Below are 23,046 nucleotides of genomic sequence, written 5' to 3' on the forward strand. Positions count from 1 at the left end.
ATAGTGCGCTAATACGCCTACTAATAAGGAAGAATAACGAGACTATGAACTAGCCTTCTACTCTAATGTGGGTCCTCCACACCCTCCTATCTAAGGTCATGTCCTCGGTAAGTTGTAATTGCGTCATGTCCTGTCTAATTAACTCTCCCCAATATTTCTTCGGCCTACCCCTACCTCTTTTGAAACCATCCATGGCTAACCTCTCACACCTCCGAATGTATAGTCTATCTCTGTGCAACTTTTGTTCTCCTTTACCTTTTCAATCTTGCTATTTCTTTATTTTAAGTTATAGCTATTTTGAATAGGGTCTTAGGTTTTCTTTGATTTTGTTCTTACTTGTAAAGGAAGAGTTGTTACGCTTTCCTAGATTCTTTGTATCGAGAGGAGTCCTCTTTTTTAGGTGCATAGTTCTTAAGTTTAATTTATAGTATTGGGAATGAGTCGACCGACCTTAGTAGGTTAATCGACTTATGAATCCATCGTAGGATCGGAGGTAAGATTTTATATCCCCTCCTTGTGCTTTTGCTTATTTTATTTATGTTAAGGATATAAATGTCTTGTAAAAAATATAAAGATGTTTCAGTCATTTAATAAAAAAAATAATAACTTATTTACATTTTTTTTTACCAAATACATTAATTGCTCCACTTATTAATACTTTTAACATTTTCATCTAAATACATAATTATTTATTTAAAAATTACTTTCAATACTTAAAAATATTTTTTAACACTTAAAATATATCAATTATTTACCATTAACTAATCCAAAAAAAGCTCTTTAACATGGTAAATTTCATTTCACTCAAAACTCTTTCATAATGGAATGAAAAAAGAAAACAGAAGCCAATCTCCAAGGTAGTCCCTCAATTTAGTAAAAATAGAACTTTTAACCTTGTAGTTTCCGTCGGCAGAGGAGAGAACAATGGAAGCCGGTGCTCTTCTCAGAGCTCTGAATCCTTTCAAATTCAGACCAAAGTTTTCTGGCTCATTCACAATTCGATGCTCTTCCTCTTCTTCCTCTATCAAGATTCCCACAGGTTCGTTTAAAGGGTTCTTTTTCTCTTTCTTTTTTGCTTTAAATTTCCACTACTCTTATAAAAATGTAATCTTGGCACACACCCACTATTTTTTTTAGCTTGAATTATATATACATATAGTTGAAAATATTATAAATGTATATGTATTTTTACTCAACTCTGCTGCTGTGCATCAATTGGCAAGGAAAATAGTGAGTAGAGAAATATTGTGAAAGTGGGGATTTAAAATCTTGGATCCTAAAGTGCAGTTATTAGTAGTGTCATAATGTTGAATTTCTTGGTAGGGGCAGGGAAAGAAATGGGGAGGAGAGCATATGATGGACTGTTGTTGGATGCAGCAAATACACTTTTGCAATTGACAAAGCCAGTTGAAGAGACTTATGCTATGATTGGCAAGAAATATGGTTTGTTGGTTCCTTTCTTTAATAGTAATATTTTCACTTCTCAAACAGCAAAGGAGAAATCATTATATCCATTTTCCAATCCACTTCTTGGGGTGAGGCAAAAGTTGAGTTTCTTGTGTGTGTGTGTGTGAGAGAGAGAGAGAGAGAGAGAGAGAGAGAGAGAGTCATACAAGTTTAATTGGCCTGTAGTTTAGAGCTTCACCCTATTAATGTTTGTAGTTATAGCTTTCTTCATGTATCATCGTTGTTAACTGGAATGCTGAACTACACCTTCTGTTAGGATCGGAACCAGGTAGTATAGAATTTTGCCAAGCAACGTTGTAATGATAATAACAAAGACAATGCGAGATGATAATAATGGTAAGTTAAGAAAATAAAGGACACACAAATTTAACGTGGTTCAGTCAATATAACCTATTCCACAAACGCCGAGGAGGAATTTACCATATCAACAGAGTATAAAATCGGAGTAGATATTCTAATTAACCCAAGAGAATAACCTTACAAAGCCGCTCCAAAGAAGAGGTTCACACAAAGTATTATTGAACATTAACTCTATAGAATATACTTAACTCTCTATCACAAAGAATGATTCTAACAATTTGTGCTATGATTCAAAGGAAGAAAGAATACCTAACTTATAGTGGAAAGTTCTTGGTCCCTAAGTAAAGAAAAAAGAATGAAAGAACATACTTTTATTCTTTGGCTCAAAGCTGTAATGTTTTGAAACCAAGACACTTGTTGAAGTGTGTGACCATCTCATCTAAAAGCTTAAGCTGTTAGAGAAAGCATACTTTTATTATTGGTGTCCCACATCAATGAGTTAAAAGGTCCTTGATCTCCTTATAAGGTCTTACGCAATCCTCCCCCATGAATTAGCTTTTGGGGTTGAGTTAGGCCCAGGTGTCATATATTTACATGGTATCAAAGTCAGATCCATCCAATTCATTGTTTCCGATGTTGGGCCCCCCCGTCTTATATTGTCCATGCTCCAGATGTCCAGTCTTGGGCGTGCGGTGTGTGTGTGTGTTGGTGTCCCACATCGGTGGGTGGAAAGATCCTTTGTCTCCTTATATGGTCTTGGAAAATCCTCCTCCATGAGCTAGATTTTGGGGTTAAAATGGCTTGGGAAAATCTGGTAGGTTCTTTAATTTGTGAAAGAGAATTGATATATTGTTGATTCGACATGGACAAAGCAGTAAAAGAAAATGGTGTGACAGAAATAGGAGAAGAAAAACAAGTATCATACACATTAGAGAAATGGATAATATTGCAAATGTAATCTTCTTAAATGAAAATCAGGATCAGGTGTAATTAGTGAATCAGTAAGATGAAAAACGGAAACAGTAGGCTGAACAGAAGAAAAGGATATATATCTTCATAAAAAACATTTCTGGAAACAAAGTATTTTTGAGAATGTAAACTAAGTAACTTATACCCCTTTTTCCCAAAAGGACACCCAAGAAACACACAGGGCTCAACTATAGGATCCAATTTTTAGATCTACCCTAGGAAAGAGTAGAAGCAAAACCAAGACAACCTAAACATTTTAAGTTAGAGTAATTTGGAGGATGACCAAAAAGCTTCTCATGGTGTTTGAAAAGATAATAGTTTAGTCGGACACAATCCCCCCTCCCCCCCCCCCCCCCCCAAATTTCGGTGGAAGATGAGACGGAAAAAGCAAGCTCTACAGACTTCCAAAAGATGCCTATGTTTTGTGTCAACCACACCATTTTATTGTGGTGTGGCAACACAATATGTTTGATGAATAATGCCTTGTGAAGACAAAAAATTAGAGGTTTCTAAACTTAAACCCAATTCCCAAGCGTTATCAGATCTAATGACCTTAACTTTCTTATTGAATTGTCTTTTGATCATTGCAAGGAAAGATTTGAGAAAAGAGAATGCATTACTTTTAGTGGTAATAAAAAAGTCCAAGTCCCTCTACTAAAATCATCCACTCTTGTTAAAAAATGCTTGTAACCATCATAAGTAGGGGTTTTATAGGCCCCCAAGTATCAATGTGAATTAAATCAAAAATTTGTTGAGATGAAATATGAGTAATAGGAAAAAAGAAGTTTGGATTGCTTTGCTAATGGAAAAATAGAACAAGGAACAGAAATTTCGAACAAACTGAAACAGGAATTCCATTGATATTCTCCATATTGGATAAGGCATATGCCCTAACCTTACATGCCATAACTTGCTTTGAACAACAGAAAGAGAAATACATGACAAACTGGATTTGTCATCCTTTAGGGAATATAAACTAGAGCTAGACTTAAAGCAGGAATTGGCAGAATAGGAAGCAACTGGAAGCCTATTCTTCAAGATGTAGAGACCATTCTGAATTTCACCAAGGAGCATTGGGTTCTTCATTGAAGGGCCCTGCATGAAACAATGAGAAGTAGTGAAGAATAATATATTAGAAAGTTGTTTGCCCAACTTGTGTACAGAGAATAAATTGAAAGGGAAACTAGGCACATACAACACATTATGAATGGTTAAATTTGAGAATAGTTTGACTGATCGTGAATGAGAAACCTTAACCCTTTGTGAATTAGGAAGGCTTACAGAAGTAATTCTAGGCAATGGTTTAGGATTGACAAAAAAATTCTTGTAACTCATATGCTCAGTTGCACCTGAGTCTATTATCCACGTCTTTTAGTGAAGGTTTTACAATCAATATCTGAGTTTAGAGAGAAAGGATTAGGGGTTAAAGTAATACCAACACAGCTGACAGAAGCTATGACATCAGAGTTATTGCCCTGATCCCTATTTTCACCTGCTGAAGCATCTGCATGACCTGTGCCAGTTGCACATGTGTGAGGTGGAAAACCATGTATATAATAACATTTTTCAATGATATGTCCAGCTTTCTTGCAGTATCAGACAAGAGTAGACTTCTTGTTTATCATAGTTCCCTTTTTTTCTCGTGAAATCAGTAGAAAATGGTCTCTGTCTATTATTTCCCTGACTGACAGCAATGAATGAAAAAGATTCATCAGGAAATTTCGGTGTATTTTGGACCTCCCGTTGCTTCTCCTCTTGCATCAACAATGCATAAGCATTAGGGATAGAAGGGAGTGATGAAATCACAAGTATATTACTTCTAGGTGCACATTAAGAGTCATTAAGTCCCATTAAAAATTGAACCAATCGTTCATCTTGCTTGGACTTGATGTTCTTTTTCTTTGTGCCTTATGAACGAGCACAATTGCATGGAATGAAGAAATCCAATTCATCCCAAAGACATTTCATCTTAGTGTAATTAGTGGCAATATCAGATGAACCCTGAACAAAGTCACTGAGTTCCTTTTGAATCTGGGAAAGCATAGCACTTGAACTCTGTCCAAACCTGGCTTCTAATTCTACCCACAGATCCTTAGCAGTGGAAGAGTATATAACACTTTCAGAAATTTCTCTCGAAAGAGAGTTCAAGAGCCAAGATATTACCATATTGTTTGTTCTGGACCAGACACGGTGCAGATCTGTACCAGCGGCGGGTTCTGGAGTTGATCCATCAATAAAACCTGACTTGTTTTTTGCAGTCAAGGCTATGAGCATGCCTCTCTTCCATTCCCCAAAACTCTTGCCATCAAAATTTGTATCAACCAACAACATACCAGCTTAATCAAAAGAAGAAATGAAAAAAGGATGAGAAGGGTTATGAGCACTGTGGCTCCATTAGTTCCAGCAAGAATGGGAACTTGAGTCTCAGAAGATGTGTTTACAGATTTACCATTGTAACAAATTGTAGATCAGGAAAAAAATGAAAATAGTTTTATTTTCTTCAATCTCTGCTCCTATTTCATTTTCTCCTGATGTGTAATTTGTTACAATGGTAGATCCTGTAAACACATCTTCTGAGACTCGAGTTCCCATTCTTGCTGGAACTAATGCAGCCACTGTGCTCATAAACCCTTCTCATCCTTTTTTCATTTTTACTTCTGAGAATCTGATTCTCCTGGTATGTTGTTGGTTAATACAACTTTTGATAGCAATTGTTTTGGGGGAGGGAAGAGAGGCATGTTCATAGCCTTGACTGCGAAAACAAGTCAGGTTTTATTGATGGATCAACTCAAGAACCTGCTGCTGGTACAGATCTGCACAGTGCCTAGTCTAGAGAAAACAGTATGGTAATTTCCTGGCTCTTGAACTCTCTTTCTAGAGAAATTTCTGAAAGTGTTATATACTCTTCCACCGCTAAAGTTCTGTGGGCAGAATTAGAAGCCAGGTTTGGACAGAGTTCAAGTGCTAAGCTTTTCCAGCTTCAAAAGGAACTCAGTGACCTTGTTCAGGGTTCATCTGATATTGCTACTTATTACACTAGGATAAAACGTCTTTGGGATGAATTGGATTTCTTCATTCCATGCAATTGTGCTCGTTCATGAGGCGCAAAGGAAAAGAACATTAAGTCCAAGCAAGATGAACGATTGGTTCAATTTTTAATGGGCCTTAATGACTCTTGTTGTGCACCTAGAGGTAATATACTTATGATTTCACCACTCCCTTCTGCATTGTTGAAGCAAAGGGAGGTCCAGAATACACCGAAATTTCCCGATGAAGCTTCTTCATTCATTGCTGCCAGTCAGGGAAACAATGGACAAAGACCATTTTCTACGAATTTCAGGGGACATAAAGGAAACTATGATATCAAGAATTCTACTCTTGTCTGCCGATATTGCAAGAAAACAGGACATACCATTGAAAAATGTTATAAAATACATGGTTTTCCACCTGATTTTAAATTGACTAAGCAGAGAAATATTTAGAATTCTGTCAAGAGTAATGCTGTGACTTCTAATGAATTTTTTGGAGATTTTTTCATGACTAACGCAGAATCAAGGAGCATGAGAAACTCCTCACACGGGTCATGCAGATGCTTCAGCAGGTGAAAAATAAGGATCAGGGCAATAATTCTGATGTCATAGTTTCTATCAACTGTGTTAGTAGTACTTTAACCCCTAATTCTTTCTCTCTAAACTCAGATATTGATTGTAAAACCTTCACTAAAAAGATGTGGATAGTAGACTCAGGTGAAATTGAGCATGAGTTATAACGAAGAATTTTTTTTTTCAATCTTAAACCAACAATTACTTCTGTAAGCCTTCCTAGTTCACAAGGGGTTAAGGTTTCTCATTCAGGATCTGTCAAGCTATTCTCAAGTTTAACCATTCATGATATGTTGTCCTAGCTTTTTGCTATTCTGATTGGACTACTTGCTTGGATTCTAGACGATTTGTTAGTGGTTTTTTTAATTAGTCTCGGTAATAGTCCTATTTCATGGAAGTCAAAGAAACAATCCTCCCTTCCATCCGCTGAAGCTGAGTATAGATTGATGAGGAGGGTAGTTGTTGAGCTGACTTGGTTAGTTCGTCTCCATTCCGACCTGTCTCTGCCTCCTTCCTTACCAATTTCTCTCCATTCAGATAGCCAAGCAACAATTCATATTGCTAAAAACCCCGTCTTTCATGAGCGGACTAAACATGTTGACTTATATTGTCACTTCATCCGTCAACGATCCCTCGATGGCTTGATTTCTCTTTCTTTTCTTCCAGCTTCATCCCAAGTAGCAGATTTGTTTACGAAGCCTCTACCCGGTACTTCTCATCGTTTCCTATTGAACAAGACGGGTCTTCGTTCCTCCCCCTCCTACTTGAAAGGGTGTGTTGGATTTATTGGAGACTCATCCGAGAAGAAGCTCGAGGCTGATTTTGTAACAAAGAAGAATGAAAAAGGTTAAAAGGATTTTGTGCTTTTCAGACAACAGAAAGTATACAAAAATAACCACACGAGACTTTCTAGATTTTTACTTCTGTTTTTTCCATATGTAAATAGTAGTTTTCCTTTTCCATTTTTACTTCCATGTAAATAGCAGTTTGTATTAAGGTACCTAATAACTAGGAGATAGTTGGGTAGTTTGTTACCTTTTCCACTTTTACTTCTGTGTAAATGCTACTTTGTTATTTAAGGGTAGCTAATAATTAGGATAGTTGGGTAGTTTGTTATTTTGTTTTTTGCTGTTTATACATGCATTGTATAGAGGAATAAAGATACATAACATTTGGCACAATCTTTTTGTCTTATATTTTTCTATCTTTAATGGTATCAAAGCAGGCAGAGTTCCTGAGATCGAATCTCATCGCCACCCATATCAAAATTCAAAAAAATATTTTGTAAGTGCTTGGCACATGAAAAAGAATCATGCCTGCACATAAGGGGTTGTGTTGAGAATATAATAATAAAAGTGTGCTCTCTCTAACAACTTAAACTTTTAAATGAGATGGTCACACGCTTTAACAACACTTTACTTTGTCCCCAACAATACTTGGCTATCACACAAGTATTTTGTACATGGCTAAATTAAGTCATATCTTACAAATCAAGATGAGCCTGTAACAAACTGAGGGATTGGGGCAAACGAGTGTAAAAAGTCTTTCCATCCTAAGCAAAAGAGATATTTGTGTAGACAAAGTACCGACAATATGGAGTTCTATGAACGTTATGTGTTTGAGAAGCAGAAAAGAGTCAACTTGAAATCTCCAGCAAGTCATAAAACAAAAGGTACTTTGGATTACATCAATTCAGACTTTTGTGGTCCTTCTCAAACCCTGTCGAAAGGTGGTGTCAAGTATAAGTTAACTTTCGGTGATAATTATTCAAGGAAAGTTTGAGTTTATTTTCTAAAAAATAAAAGTGATGTTTTTCTAACTTTCAAACAATGGAAAGTTTTGATTGAAGGAAAACAAATTAAGCGGCTTAAAACAAAGAATGACTTGGAATTTTGTAATTCTGAGTTCAACGAGTTTTGCGAGAATGAAGGAATTGTTCAACATCACATTGTGACGATGACCCTCAACAAAATGGTGTTGCAAAAAGGATCAACAAAATTCTTTTGGAAAGAACTAGTTGCATGATTTCAAAAGTTGTGTTGACAAATGCCTTTTGGGTAGAGGCTATATCTACAACGTGTTATGTTGTCAATCGTGCTCCATCTACACCTTTGAACTTTGGTTAGGCGCTCCTGTTGATTATACTGGTTTAAAAATATTTGGAAGCATATGTGCATGTAAATGATTGAAACTTGGAGGCAAAGGCTAAAAAGTGCATTTTCCTAGGGTATACATTTGGAGAGAAAGGATACATACTATGGTGTCCTGATCCCATGTCACTAAAATTTATAATTAGAGAGATGTAACTTTGATGGTGTCCCAATCCCATTCCAAAAAAGAGTCTTCTAGTTTTTTTGTAATACAGATAAAGGGAAGACTACATAGGAGCAGGTGAAGTTTGAGATTTAACATTCCTTATGAGCCAATCTCATCAACTGTGGAACAAAATACACTTGAAACTGCTCAAGTTCAGCCAAAGGTTAAACTCCAGAAGTCACAACTTTTATAATCCATAGTCACGCATACAAATCCAAAAACCAGGAAGGTGTGGATATTATATTGCATTTGCTTTTTAAATTGCACAAGAAACTGAAGAAATTGGAGAACCATCAAAGTACTCTGAAGCAATTTTGAGTGTAGATTCAGACAAAAGGCTGATTGCAAGGAATGAAGTAATCAAGTGTCTCCACAAAATAGTATTTGGTCTCTTGTGAAGCCACCATCAGAAAAGAGAGTTGTTAGTTGCAAATGAGTCTTAAAGAAAAATAATGGTATTCCAGGAGTTGAAAATGAAAGGTATAAGGTATGTTCAGTTACAAAGGGCTATAGTCAGGTAAAAGGGGTTTGATTGAATGATATTTTCTCACCCGTTGTTAAACATAGAGCTATTCATATCTTGCTTGCTCTAGTTGCCATGTATGGTTTGAAATTAGAACAACTTGATTTTGAAAATATCTTCTCTTATATAGTGAACTTGAGTTAAAAAAACGTGTCAACCCGAAAGATTTGAAATTGAAGGAAGTGAAGATCATGTTTGCTTGTTAACGAAATCCTTGTACGGATTAAAGCAGTGTCTAAGACAATGGTTACAAGCGATTTTATATTCCTGTATGTTAGATCATGGTTATTCAAGGAGCATGTATAATAGTTGTGTTTACTTTCAGAAGTTGAATCAAAACTTTCCATTATTTGAAAGTTAGAAAAACATCACTTTTATTTTTCAGAAAATAAACCCAAACTTTTCTTGAATAATCATCAATGGAAGTTGACATTGACATCACCTTTTGACAGGGTTTGGGAAGGACCAAAAGATCTGAATGAATGTAATCCAAAGTACCTTTTGTTTAATGAATTGCTAGAGATTTGAAGTTGATTTTTTTCTGCTTCTCGAACACATAGTGTTCACAAAACTCCATATTCCTAGTACTTTGTTCACACAAGATACCTCTTTTGCTGAGGATCGAGCAACTTTTCTCACTCATTTGTCCTAATCCTTCTGTTTGTTACAAGCTCATCTTGATTTCTAAGAGATATGACCTAAATTTAGCCATGTGCAAACTACTTGTGTGAGGGCCAAGTGTCGTTGGAGCCACAGTAAAGTGTGTCTTTTCGAAAGCATCATAGCTTGGAGCCAAAGAATAGAAGTATTTTCTTTTTTCTTTACTTGGGGACCAAAAACTTTCCTTTGTAAGAATAAGTCTTCTTTCTTCCCTTGAATCATCCCAAAATTTGTTATAAACTCTTCTTGAGTACTCCTTGTAATAGAGAGTTTCATATATTCCATAGAGTTAGTATTGGAAAATAATTTGTGTGAACCTCTACATTGGTGTGACTTTGTAAGGTTATTCTCTTAGGCTAATTAGACTAAAACGTAGGTCAAATTGACGGAACCACGTTAAATTCTTCGTCTCCTATTATCTTTTTATTGTCATTATAATGCTACTCTGTCTGATTGTGCACTACCCGGACATCTGATCCTAACACCGTCTATCCCATTTTATATGAATTATTACTATTTGGAGAGTGAAATTGTTTTTTTTACTATGAGTTTTTTTAAAAATTTCTTAAATAATTGTAATATTATATTATATTTATGTTATTTTTCGATAATTCTCTTCCAAATTGAGGAATTCAAATGAAGTTTTGGATGCCTTGGCTCTTGTATTCCTAATCCTGTCATTCTTTTTTGGTTGGGAGTATTACTTATATATATTGTTCTTACAAAGCTACCGTTGAGCTGTTTCAAATTTGTGAGTCTACTTCAGTTGAAATTCAGACGCGCATGTGTTCTTCTCTTGAGGCAATTTATTGCAAGAAATGCTTTCTTAAATTGCAATGCATGATGATACAACTACAAGAGGAATAATGAGATTTATTTTCTGAAATGAAAAGAAACATTAGTAGCTTCGTTCTGGTTTATCTACTAGTAGATTCTATGCTGCTTCAGAAGTGGCTGACTTTCTGACTGTGTGTACACCTTTATATCAAATCAATATTTTAGCAGAAGATGACCTTGTTATTTAGCCAACAGTCAAATATAAGTTAAATGATCAAGCATGTAGTACTAGCATTCCCCTTGTATCTACATGAAGTCCTAAATTATGCAGCAGAAAACAACAGCAATTATGTGAACCAATTTTAGAATAGTTTCCCTGGAACGTTGAAGTGAGCTTAAATGTCTTTCCTTAGCCTTTTTCTTCAAGCAAACAATTTTATCCAGTGCAGAAAAGATCAAGAGAACACATTAATATCTGTATGTTTCTCCAGAAAGATTGCTAAAAGTACTTTATCTAATTTTAGGGATGACAACTTCTCCAGCCGAAATAAAGCGAGGTTTCAAAAGAGCTTTTTCTGCGCCATGGCCAGAAAATCTTCGTTATCAGGTTACAACTTCACTGGAGTTCATGCTCGTTTGTCACATGTGAAAAATCAGAGTTTCTTTTGACTGGGAAAATCCAACATGCCTGATGCCTTTTAAGTATTTGTTTATTTGAAAACTAGAACTTATTCTTATATTCTTGTGTTATATGTGTTCCTCTTCTTGGTCTTACCCTTCCTTCGCTTTCTCTCGCTGGGCTTCCCATGCAAATATAGCAAGCCATTTTAGTTTTTGATGACTCAGTTCTTCCACGTAGAATTGTAGAAATAACTTGCTAAAGAGATTGCTTGTTTGAAATAAGGTAATTTGACGTTCTCCCTGCCTTTTCCCACTATGGACAGAGCACTTGAAACGTGATTCAGCAAAGAGAAAATTATGCTGGTATCCTGAGTTGATTTTGGATACAAAGATGAAAAAACTCTTGGAATACTGATTACTTGTGGAAAGTTGTCCTTTTTGAAATGTACTTTGTCAGTGTATTCTGCATATCTGTATGAATCGGCACAGTTATTGAGTAATTTATGTGGTTTTTCTTTATGAACCAGAAAAGTTGCAGGCAGTGCACCTCCAATTTCTCTTAGCCATTCAAAAACTCCAGCGTAGTGTCCAGTAACTGATGTATTAAAATGTCCTAAAATTGAATTGTGGGTTAAGTTCTTGTTTTCTTCCTATACTTTACTGTTCCTTTGACATTATCAATCAACTGAAGATTATGTACAATTGGCAGGATGATGGCCGGCCTTTCTGGAAGCTTGTTGTTTCTGAAGCAACTGGTTGTAGTGACGATACCTACTTTGAAGAAGTATACCAGGTCATTTCTTGCTAGTAGCTACCTAGATGAAGTCAAACATATTATAGAAATTCGAAGTTAGATATGACTGCTTTACCTATAGTGTTTGCTTTAATCAGCACTATGCAAGTGGTGAGGCATGGCATCTTCCAGCTGGAGCCTATGACACAATACTGATTCTGAAACGTTCAGGAGGTTATCAAGTATCTGCATCACTTCACTTCTGACATTAAGATTTGCGTAATGAATTTTTCTTGCCATCCTTTGTTTCTGAATTACTGAACCTTGGGACAGTCAAACTGGCCGTTGTATCCAACTTTGACACCCGGTTGAGGAAGATATTGAAAGATCTGAATGTGTTGGATCTGTAAGCATCAATCCTTTCTTATTTTTTTGCCCGTTGTTAAAGAACAGTTGGAGCTTAAACTAGTTTATGTCGGGCGTCAGTTGTGTTCCTTGGTCTTGAATGTCAGTACCTATTTACATTGCGAACTAAATGGTCTTAAATTTGAGCCTTGAAACAGTTGGAAATAGTTGCATGAATTTAACCCCTTTAAATTTACTAAGAATTCTCATCTGCATGAAATGGCAGGGGCAATGCCTACTTGAAATTTTGAAGATGCGTCATTTATCAGTTACTTTTGTTGCTCTCTATCCACAGATTTGATGCTGTCATCATATCGTCAGAGGTTGGACATGAAAAACCAGATATAAAGATATTCAGAGCTGCTTTAGGTATGTGGTTCAAATACTTGTGTATCTTTCATTAACACGATGATAGAAGGTATCTCTACTTTAGCGTTGTTCTTTTTTTGTTTAATATTCTAAATTGACTTCTTTAACAACTCTTTCGATTTATATTATGACCCTGAACTAGGCTTAAATTATAATTTGATACTAATACATTAGTCGAATAAAACCTAAAACTGAATACAAGAAGTTTGCCTTACCATGTTTAGCAATGTTGTAGATCAGATCAGTGTGGAAGCAATAAAAACTGTTCATGTCGGAGATGACGAGAAGGCTGATAAAGGAGGAGCAAATGCTGCTGGAATTGACTGCTGGTGAGCTTCTGAATGTCTTGCTGTATTTAAATTTCGACAACTTCCTTAGCAAATGTCTAGCGCAACAAAAAGATAGTGCTAGTGTTGTAGTTGCTCCATAAAAACCGTTCAGTTTAACATTTTGAACTGTTGAATATCAATTATGAGTAAAACAAAATTCAAGTCTTCTGTTACTTTTTACCAACCATACAAAGAACAACAATGTGTCGTTTGGTTATGAAATTTTCGTTCACAAAATTGTGCCTTTCAGGCTATGGGATGTAGATGTGAAGTCATTTGCAGATATACAAAACCGCATTCTAACAGCACCCTAGCTTTTCTTCATATTGGTTCTGACATTTGGATGGTAAGCAAAAGAACTTTTGTTCTTTCTCCTTTTCATTTCCTTGTAAAATGGTATCTCATATTAATAAATGCACTTAATATCTCACTGTTGTTTCTATAACTGCAGATACAACTTGACTACTATCAAGTATTACTTTTAGAGGGAAGCATCAAAGTAGTGTGTTGTTTTTGGATGATCATTACGTTATCGATTAATCATCTATGCTTCAATTATAAATTATAAAGTTAAGCTATAGAGGCTTTTAATACGCTTCATGCTTGGAGTTTTGCATAGTTTTACTGTTGCTAGACCATGATAATAAGAAAAGCATCTATGAGCATCCAAAATTGTCTCTTTTTTGAAGCAATGATTCAGTAAGCAATCTTGAAGCAAAATTGTTTGGTTACCGTATTATTTGTTGCTACTATTCTCTTCTACTTTACTTTTTTGCATGGCTTCTTATTTCCTTTCAATACTTGTTATTATGCTTCACTTGAGTCGATAGTCTATTGGAAATAATCTCTCTACCTTAACAAGGTAGGAGCAAGGTTGTGTACCCTCCCAAGATTGCAGTTGTGGAATTACACTGGGTATGTTGTTGTTGTTGATGATTCAGTAAGCAATCTGAAAGCTCACCACAATGTTCATTCCTTTTGAATTCCCAGTTCTAATCACAGCCTATTTTGGCTGTACTTCCTTCACAGCTCAAGTATATTTGTTGCTTGTGTGATTTGCAGAACTTGTTGAAGTAGCATGTAAGCTAATTTAGAGAAGCTAAAACTTCACATCTTTACTTTATGGCCTATCTACATCACACCTTTTAGGGTGTTGCCCTTCCCCCATAAATGTGAGATGTTTTGGGCACCAGACTGCCTGTATTGCCACTTTATGGCTTATCTATACATCTTAAGGCTCTTTGGGAACTCTGAAATAGAAAGTGCAACTGTATTTGAATAATACAACGTTTAACTGAAAGAGAAATACAAATAAATAGAGATACAATGACTCCATAACCACTGCAGTCTATAGGACAAAACAAGCAGCTCACCATGTGAACTTAGCTCCAACCTGAAATCTCGATCGCGAACAAAGCTGGTACCCAGATCAAAATTTGCATAAGGGTACTCAGTAAGTATCAAAGACCGTCCTTAACAGAGTGATGACGAGTGTTGAACAAAATCGTTTTTCCATCATTGTTGTACTATGTATATAGGAGAATACTAAGGAAATATGTGTTATGATAATTTCAATCATACAAATAAAGTATAAAGAGATTTGCATAAACAACTCAAAATGATGAATTAGTGGAGGATGGGATAATAGATGATAAGCTAGATTTTGTTTCAAAATATTGAAATAATGTTTTAAAATTATTTCAAATATTCCAACTTCAAATATAATTTTTGAATTTTAGAAAACATATTTTAAGAGTTCTTAAGAGTTTTTACTCATAAAACTTCAATTTTGTTTTCATATTTAAAAGCAACTTCAACTTCAAGCACTACTTTTTTCATGTTTCAACCAAATCATGTCTAAAACACCTACTAATTCATTCACACACCCACTTAAAACTAGAGTGGGAAGCCTTAGAGAGCCGCCAAACCCCAAACAAGCTCTTATAAAACGCCGTCACCCGGATCAAGCGGCTTGAAAGAATTGTTATTCTAATTATCTTTTAGATGACCGGATAGATTGAAAATATTTACATTGTCAATGAAATCCCAAAACCAGGTATCAAATAACAAACGAAGAAATGAGACAAGCAAATGCATGACATGGTCTTCATAATAAGGGGCACTGCAGCTAACATGTCAACTGAGGCTAAGCATGACAGGTTATATAGCTCATTCCATTAAATCTTTGAGCAAATATTATGATACTTTTCTCTCTTATAGAACAAATGCATGTAATCTGCAGAAACACCTTCATCCACTGAAACTCTATTACTGGTACAGAGACTAAAAGGGATAGGAGAAAATTCCAATATTAATCATATCAATTCTACCAAGAAGCTTAAGAAAGTGGTTAATTATGACTTGCTCAAAGTTCCTAAAGACAAGTCCAAGTGAAGCATTTCTCATGCTAGGTAGCGATACAATCGTCTATCTGCATTATCCCTTTCCAAGAAATCTCTCTCAATAAGTGACTCAATCCGTTTCTTGATCTCCCCTGGATTTGCCAAGAAACGAGATTGCAATTGCTTTGTAACTTCCGCAATGATGTTGTTGTGATCTAATACCTTTCTGGATTTCATGATCCTTACTATTGCAGCTTCAATCTGGGGCTTTCTGTCCTCTTCCACCCTCTGACGTGTCTCCTGCTTTTCAGGCTCGGATTCCTTCTGTGCAACTACAGTTCCTATCTTGACCTTGTAAAATTTGCTCGTAAATTTGTCATTGACGAAAAAGGCATCATCCTCCCCAATATCCTTACTCATCGGTTCTTTCCGGAGAACATTCTTTCCCTTGACACATGCCAGGGACTGCAAGCACCTTTTCAGATCAGATGAAGGGATCTCCGTGGCCTGTTCAATCTCCTTGTACATTAGCCGATCAGCATTGTTGAAGAGCATGAGGACACACATTTGGTAAGTAGAGACATTGAGCTCATGCTTCTGGCCCTTCCCAAATGTCGCTTTTAAATCAGCTGTGCCCATGTTTGTTTGCCAGGATAACCTTCGACCAGTGTGGGTCCCAAGGTAATACGACCGGAACTTCTCACACAGAGCTGACAATTCAGCTGGCAAATTGCAGGTGACACCAGGTTGAGTAGGCCACGATCCCGTCGTGAGAACCTGGACAACCAATGAGGGGCCATCTCCCAATTCAGCACCATAAGCTGTATGGAATCCTTGCATTGTGTCCTGTGAGGTTTTCATGTCAGTAAACATGCCCTCTAATTTGGAAGTGAACTGATAACCACATTCTGTCTTCAGCTTAACAATCAGACTTCTCTCAGCATCATCAGAAACTGTTTTTCCTGAAAGCAGTCGCTTTGCCAAGTGCTGTTTATAGTACTTCTCAAATACATCTTTTTCTTGCAAGTAACGGAAGAGCATCATCACCTTGTCAAGAATAACTTCAACATCTTCCTCACTGACTCCTTTAAGGCCTTTTCGCAATTTTTCATCCACAAATAATGAAATAAACTCAGGAGAACGCGGATTGAGGTTAATGAAGAATTCAAAAGATGAGTTTAAGGCATTTTGGAAAGTCTTGTCGTTGTTGAATGCCAAGATTATTATGTTATCATATTTATCCTTCTCATTCAAGAGACACTGGACAAATTCGACAGGATCTTTCAGCTTCTCAGGATCGGTAACGAGCTGTTTACCTATCTCTCTGATGTGAGAAGTCATTACATCTCTTATTGTTGCAAGGCCAATAGGAACCCTACGGAATAAGTTGTACATTCTTCTCAAATCCTCATATTTATCATCAAGAAGCATATTCACCAAACCTGAGTTCTCCATATGGACAAGCCTAGGCATATGGTTCTCAATCATCTCTTTCTCCACCACATTAGTGACCTTCGCTTCAGTCTTTGGATCCAAGTAGTGTGACACCCTCTCAATTTCTTCAGTTAAACGCTTTTCAGCTTTCTTGAGGTACTCTCCGCAGTCGCAACATTCAATGAACCCCTGAGACTCTGCTCTGTAAAAATCAGCTGACACTTCAAGGAAAGGTTTTTCAAAGTCTTCCTGGTACACAGATGGTCCTAAATCCATTAGCATCTTAATTATATTTCTCATCAGTCCCCGGTTAATTACTTCACCATCCCGTTCTTTGAGTATAAGTTCAAGAAGTGTACTCAGCAGTCTCATCTGAATCTTACTCGAACGTACTATGTTATCGCACCAAAGATTCAGCCCAAGCTCATGAACGGGGGTTTTATGGGTACTTGGAACAAAGGTCCGGTCCATATACATCAGAATGTCCCTTATCATTTGCAATGCCTTATTATGATCTGCCCATTGCCTATTCAGCTCTTCCAAGAATAAATCACCTTCGGCGGACTCTATGGATTTAGAGATATGTTGTAGGTGGAAAGTAATTGTAGATACAAGTCCAGAATATAGCTTCTCACCAAATTTGTGTAACACCATATTATAAGCATTTCTGCATTGACAGAAGATATCTCAATATCACGAACAGTCTATTCAAGCATGCAAAAAAAAAAGAGAGGAACTAAAGAGTTTTGGAAACGAAAGTGGAGAAGGAATAGGACAACCACAACGCAACAGATCATTCAGACTGTAAAGGTGTCATTATTTATCACTAATGGCAAACAGGTAAGACTAAAAAATAGAGTCAATGATGCTCAGGATCGGGTACGAGCTGTTTACCTATTTATCTGATGTGAGAAGTCATTACATCTCTTATTGTTGCAAGGCCATTAGGAACTCTATGGAATAAGTGTTAAAATTTGGGGAGCTGTTTACCTATCTCTCTAATGTGAGAAGTCATTACATCTCGTTTTGTTGCAAGGCCATTAGGAACTCTACAGAATAAGTGTTAAAATTTAGGCTTTTGGAAAGTCTAGATCACCCTAAGACATCTAATAACTTCAGTTGAGAAGGAAGAATGAAGCGAACAGCAAGAAGGGGCACATTCTCTGCTAGCCTGATGAATTCTCCATGAACAGAACCAACAAACATCTTCCTCTTTCGTTACCTCAGCAACAAATTAAAACAACCCATATACCAAACAGCCTTTCCAGTTTAATTATCTATTCAAGTTGCAGGGAGAAAAAAGAACAAAAGACAGTGGAATTGTGAATCACTGAACATGAGCCAATGCAATCCGTGACCACAGACAATTTACTAATACTCTAAGCATTGAATTCTCTATTTCAATTGAAAATTGAAGAACAAATATTGATTTACAAATAATGAAATATGTGCAAATAATAAGTATGTTCAGACGTCAGCTTATCATCTCAGTATGAAATTTCCTTACTAGATTTTCTAGTAATACACTTGAATAACCTTTATTGCAGATGGATTGTGAGCTTAAGATTATGATATTTTAGAAATCTCAAACTCCATGCCCAACTCGTCTCATTCTAGGATTACTACACGTGTGAATTTTGATGCACCAGAACCATTTCATCCAGAGTTTGGTGTGCCATCTAACTGGAATTTGAATGAAATGAAAATAGTATAAATGACTGAAACACAAAAACTGTAAACCCTTATATAGGAGAGGAATAGGCAGCATACGATATGAAGGTGAGGTAGATTTAGAGGAATGGAAAGAGTTAGTAGGAAGGAAATCTAAGAGGCAAAGAGACTAGTAGAGCATGGGAAGGGAAGGAAACTAAATGTCAAGGGGGAGTAGGGGCAGCTGAGGAGAAGTGATGGGGGAAGGGTCAATGATTATCTGGTCGCGATTCAGAGCAAAGAATTCAGGAAAAGGCTGAGGATAGAAAGGACCTCTTAGTCTATTCTTGATTCCTTCCTTCAACGGATTGAAGATTCTCCCCGCTTGACAAATGAATGAAAACTTGTCATTTCGACAAAATAGAATGCATCCTGAAATAGCGACATTGAATCTAGAATACCAACCATCACCATAGAAATGGAACTGTATTTAATTTTGTAATAATTGGCCACCAAACAGATTGTAAGATCATAGGTTTTCCCCCAAAAATCTATTTTAAAGTACTTACCTGCTACAATTGAGACTCTAATCAAACCTCTCTTAGCTTTTAAATTTCTGAATCTAGATGCCCCACATGAAAGCAAAAGATCTATATAAGATATTGTATTTACACTTACCTCAGTACAGAGTTTGCCGTGATTAGGGAGCAGTGTTTTTAAAGTGAATTACCAAACACGTATAGATTTAGCACTATAATCATCAAGTCGTAATAGAACTAATTTCAGCGCACCCAAGGTATGGCCTAGTGGCCAATGAAGTGGGTTGAAAACCATGAGGTCTCATATTCAAATCTCAATACAGACAAAAACATTAGGTGATTTTTTTTCATTTGTCCTAGCCGGACAGAGTTGCCTAGTACCTGTTGCTGGTGGGAGGTGGCAAGTATCCTATGGAATTAGTCGAGATGTGCAAAAACTTGTATGTACACCACAGTTATTAAAAAAAACTAATTTCAGCATTTAATAAACGATAACACAGACATAAATTCAACTCCTCAGAACTGAGATTCAAAAATCTGACCACTTCTTGTTGAGAGCACTTTGCACATCAAGCGCACACTACTCTAAAGCACAGGACTTCACTCGTAAAGTGCTAACTCCTTGTTTCACATAACAAATTTTCACATGTTAAATAACTTAAGTCAGACTCAAAAAATTCATTTACTTGCATCAATAAGAGTAGTATAGAAGGGCAAAAAGAATTGTTTTGTTGTAAAGCTCAAATTCTCTTCATGGTAAAAGCCATAAAGGTTCGAGATTGGTCTGTGGTTCACATACAGCCAATACCACAATGAATTTGCTTGGACAAATTGCCAATACCACACTAACTTATGTGAAAAATCATAAAAACTTTGCTATGTATGCTCAGCGTACAGAACAGAAGTGATGTGCGCCTGTCCAAACATTATGCACTCCGCCTCCTACCGCTAAACCGGGGGGGGGGGGGGGGGGGTTCGTCTTCTATTCTAGTCTCCAGATTTCAGGAACTCTTTTTCAACAACTAAATTTCTAGCATAACGCATATTTTACAACCTCACAATCCAGGGGCTACTTTTCCAAGTTGTCTTGCATTTAGAAAATTACACATCTTAACTGTAGTTAAAGACAACCAAGGTAAACCCAGAACAAATTACTTAAGCTCCTATAGGCTCAAATTATCTTTTGAATGAAAAAGACAGCTGAGGAAAGGAAACTTGATTAGGTCAAGTATCAATGGCTGGGTACAAGTTTTAGAATCATTTAATCAGTTTAAACAACGATAGTTTATATCCATCTTTTAAATTATAAAATCAGGCACATTGAGGTATTAAAGACACAGAATAGATGACATAGAAATTCTTCAAATTACATCTCCAATAATAACAGGATTTGGAAATCTACATTGGGAAAAATATCAAACACAAAAGAAGGAGACATCAAATTGTGTTGTGAGATACTATATCCTTTCCTAAATAACTTTTTGAATAATGACATATCAATCTAAATAATACAGAATTCCGACATCCAACTTAGTAGTAACTGAGATTCTACATTTTCTGTTTGAAATCAAAACATCTCTTCCAAATGGTCCATGCGATCAATAGAAGCAAGATGCCGATTTGAAATAATACAAATTATTGAACTTAGATATAATACAAGAATGGAATACAGGAAAAGATTATGTTTACTAATGTTGATTCCTAAGACTCTCAGTACTACGAGCATCAAAACTAAGCAAGCGCAACAATATTTCAAATTCACATATTTTACGACACAATATTTCAAAAGTCACATATTTTATGACACGACACAGGCACACGTGAAATGGATTTCTTCTTTATATATACTGTCAGTGCAATAGACTTGCATACAAGAGTAGCTGTTACGTACTATAGGCACGAAAATGCAGTGTAATGCACTAGTAATCACTTAATCAAGGTTTGGTCAATCATACTTCATGAAAACTGTGTGAAGAATAGATAGAAAACTACACTATATATATAGATCAAATTTTACTTTATATTGGTATATATAGCATTTTGAACACCCTTAGAAACAATACAAAGCGGGAGCTCAGTGGCAAGGGTGTGCACAAAACTTACACGGCGCCCAAGTTCAATCCCTGGGGTCTGCATTTTGTTTTTAAGTTTGTGACCTGCTTTAAAACTTAACAGATTATGAAACGCGAGACTTTGATGTGAAGAGAGTAGTAGTTCAGAGGCAATAGTCTGCAGTAATCTGCAGGTCACTGAAGTTCGATTCCCCATGTCCACAATTTTGTGATTTGCCTTTTTTTTTGCTTTAATTTACTATCCAAAGTTTGAACACCCTTCATGAAATGTCTAGCGACACCACTGCTTGTTGCAGACAAACGCCAAACATCAAATGGATCTATATATTTTCTCCACATTCTCGATCTTGAAGAAACTTGAATAAGCAGACTAGGTACTATGTGTCAATCCCAAGCTAATTGGAGTTGATATAGTGCTTCACACTAAAAAGGAAGATTCAGAATTTACACTTCATGGATTCTGAATTGTAAGACAATGACCTCAAGGGCTAATAACTGGGTTCTAATATTTTTTTTTGTACATATTTAGTAGATTTCGGCCAAAGCTACTGGATTCTGCGGTAACTGTAACTTGAAGCCTATCTCCCCTTTGCGGTGAGCATACCCAACTAATCAAGAATTAGAGGATTCATCAAAGTTGCAAGTAATATTCATATGTAAGCACTAAGCAGTCAATTTAAGTAATCTCCTACTCTATACATTGTTACATAAAGAGTAAAAAAATAAAAAATGAAATGATTTGGACCTGTAAAGCTCTTCAAAGCTGAGTCCACTGGCGTTGTGATTGTAAATCTCATGAATAGCATGCTCCAGTATTTTCCAAGTTTTGTCTGCATATTTGGGATCAACCACTACTTTGTGCTTAAACGCCTCTATCTGAAAATTCCTCTTCTTCTGATTACCACTCATCCTATATACAGAAAAAGCTGAACTAAAGCTATAATGGTGAATCTATCAGTTCTGATGGAATAATTTAACACAAAACAAGAACTTGGGTTTTTGGAAAATTTGTGATAAATGAGATTCAAGATTCCCTTTTTATTGTATAGTTTATACAACCCCTAAAACAAGAAAATCAAGAAAACAGATTACAGAGATTTATGAGATGATATTTTCTTGAAAAAAAGTTGAGATTTTTAAAGCATGAAATTGGAGTAATAGGGTTATGAAAATGGTAGGGGTGGGGTTGGGGTGGGGCGTGAAGGGGAGGAAGAAGAATAAAGCGCAAGATTGAGGGATACGTAAAAGTAATCCACCCAATTGGGTTAAGATTTTTGATATCTTAAAATAGAAGAAGAGGCATATATGCGATGAAAAGAAAATTATATGGAGGAGTATATTTATAGTAAAAGAAAATTTCAACTATTTATAGTAAAATCATTTCTTCTAATTTTAAAACAAGTGACATTTTTAGAGGAAATTTCACAAATAACTATTATAAGTATTTTAATTATGTTTTTTAACTATAATTTATCTAATTATGCTTCATAGTTATATTTTTATTTGTCAAAAGTATTTTTATTTATATAATTTGCTTGTCAATATACAAACAGGATAAGTATATATAAATTATTTATTATATATTTAGGAGTTTTTCAGAATTTATACAAATCAAATGTATTAATAGAATAACTATATACAAGTTAGGGTGAGCATATACAAATTTTGAATTTATATAATTAGAAAATTTTTGGATTTATACAATTAGGAACCGGATTATACAAATTCTGAATTTATACAATTCGGAGCTGGATTATACAAATTCTAGACGTGGGCCGCGTAATGTAGTAATTCAATCAAATTGTAGCTATATTAACTAATTAACTAATATATGTTTGATTATCTGTGTTATTTTTTCTTTTTAATTTGGATACAAATATTAAGATGCACACTTTTAGAAAGTTAAAATATTTTTACTAACTTATTTTTATCAAATTT

At 35.8% G+C, this 23,046-nt stretch overlaps 2 protein-coding genes across 3 annotated transcripts; one reads left to right on the plus strand and one right to left on the minus strand.

Moving 5' to 3' along the window:
• The first annotated feature begins 833 nt into the window (after positions 1-833).
• Positions 834-13,807, plus strand: LOC129887545 (uncharacterized). Of its 2 annotated transcripts, none has more exons than XM_055962669.1 (10): positions 834-1,039; positions 1,324-1,443; positions 11,139-11,221; positions 11,945-12,028; positions 12,127-12,202; positions 12,302-12,374; positions 12,669-12,742; positions 12,978-13,071; positions 13,322-13,417; positions 13,523-13,807. In XM_055962669.1, the coding sequence occupies exons 1-9, from the start codon at positions 925-927 to the stop codon at positions 13,383-13,385; spliced, it is 783 nt and encodes a 260-aa protein (XP_055818644.1). In that variant the 5' UTR covers positions 834-924; the 3' UTR covers positions 13,386-13,417; positions 13,523-13,807. The 2 variants fall into 2 exon arrangements, with proteins under 2 accessions (XP_055818644.1, XP_055818645.1); XM_055962670.1 differs by having other exon boundaries at positions 1,330-1,443.
• Positions 13,808-15,267: 1,460 nt separating this feature from the next.
• LOC129887546 (cullin-3A-like) lies at positions 15,268-22,420 on the minus strand. Its single transcript, XM_055962671.1, has 2 exons — positions 21,854-22,420; positions 15,268-17,514 (listed from the first exon to the last, which is right to left on the minus strand). Exons 1-2 carry the CDS (start codon positions 22,015-22,017, stop codon positions 15,474-15,476), a joined length of 2,205 nt encoding a protein of 734 aa, XP_055818646.1. The 5' UTR covers positions 22,018-22,420; the 3' UTR covers positions 15,268-15,473.
• Between the last annotated feature and the right edge of the window lie 626 nt (positions 22,421-23,046).

This window comes from Solanum dulcamara, chromosome 4 (assembly GCF_947179165.1).
Source record: "Solanum dulcamara chromosome 4, daSolDulc1.2, whole genome shotgun sequence".
NCBI lineage: Eukaryota > Viridiplantae > Streptophyta > Magnoliopsida > Solanales > Solanaceae > Solanum > Solanum dulcamara.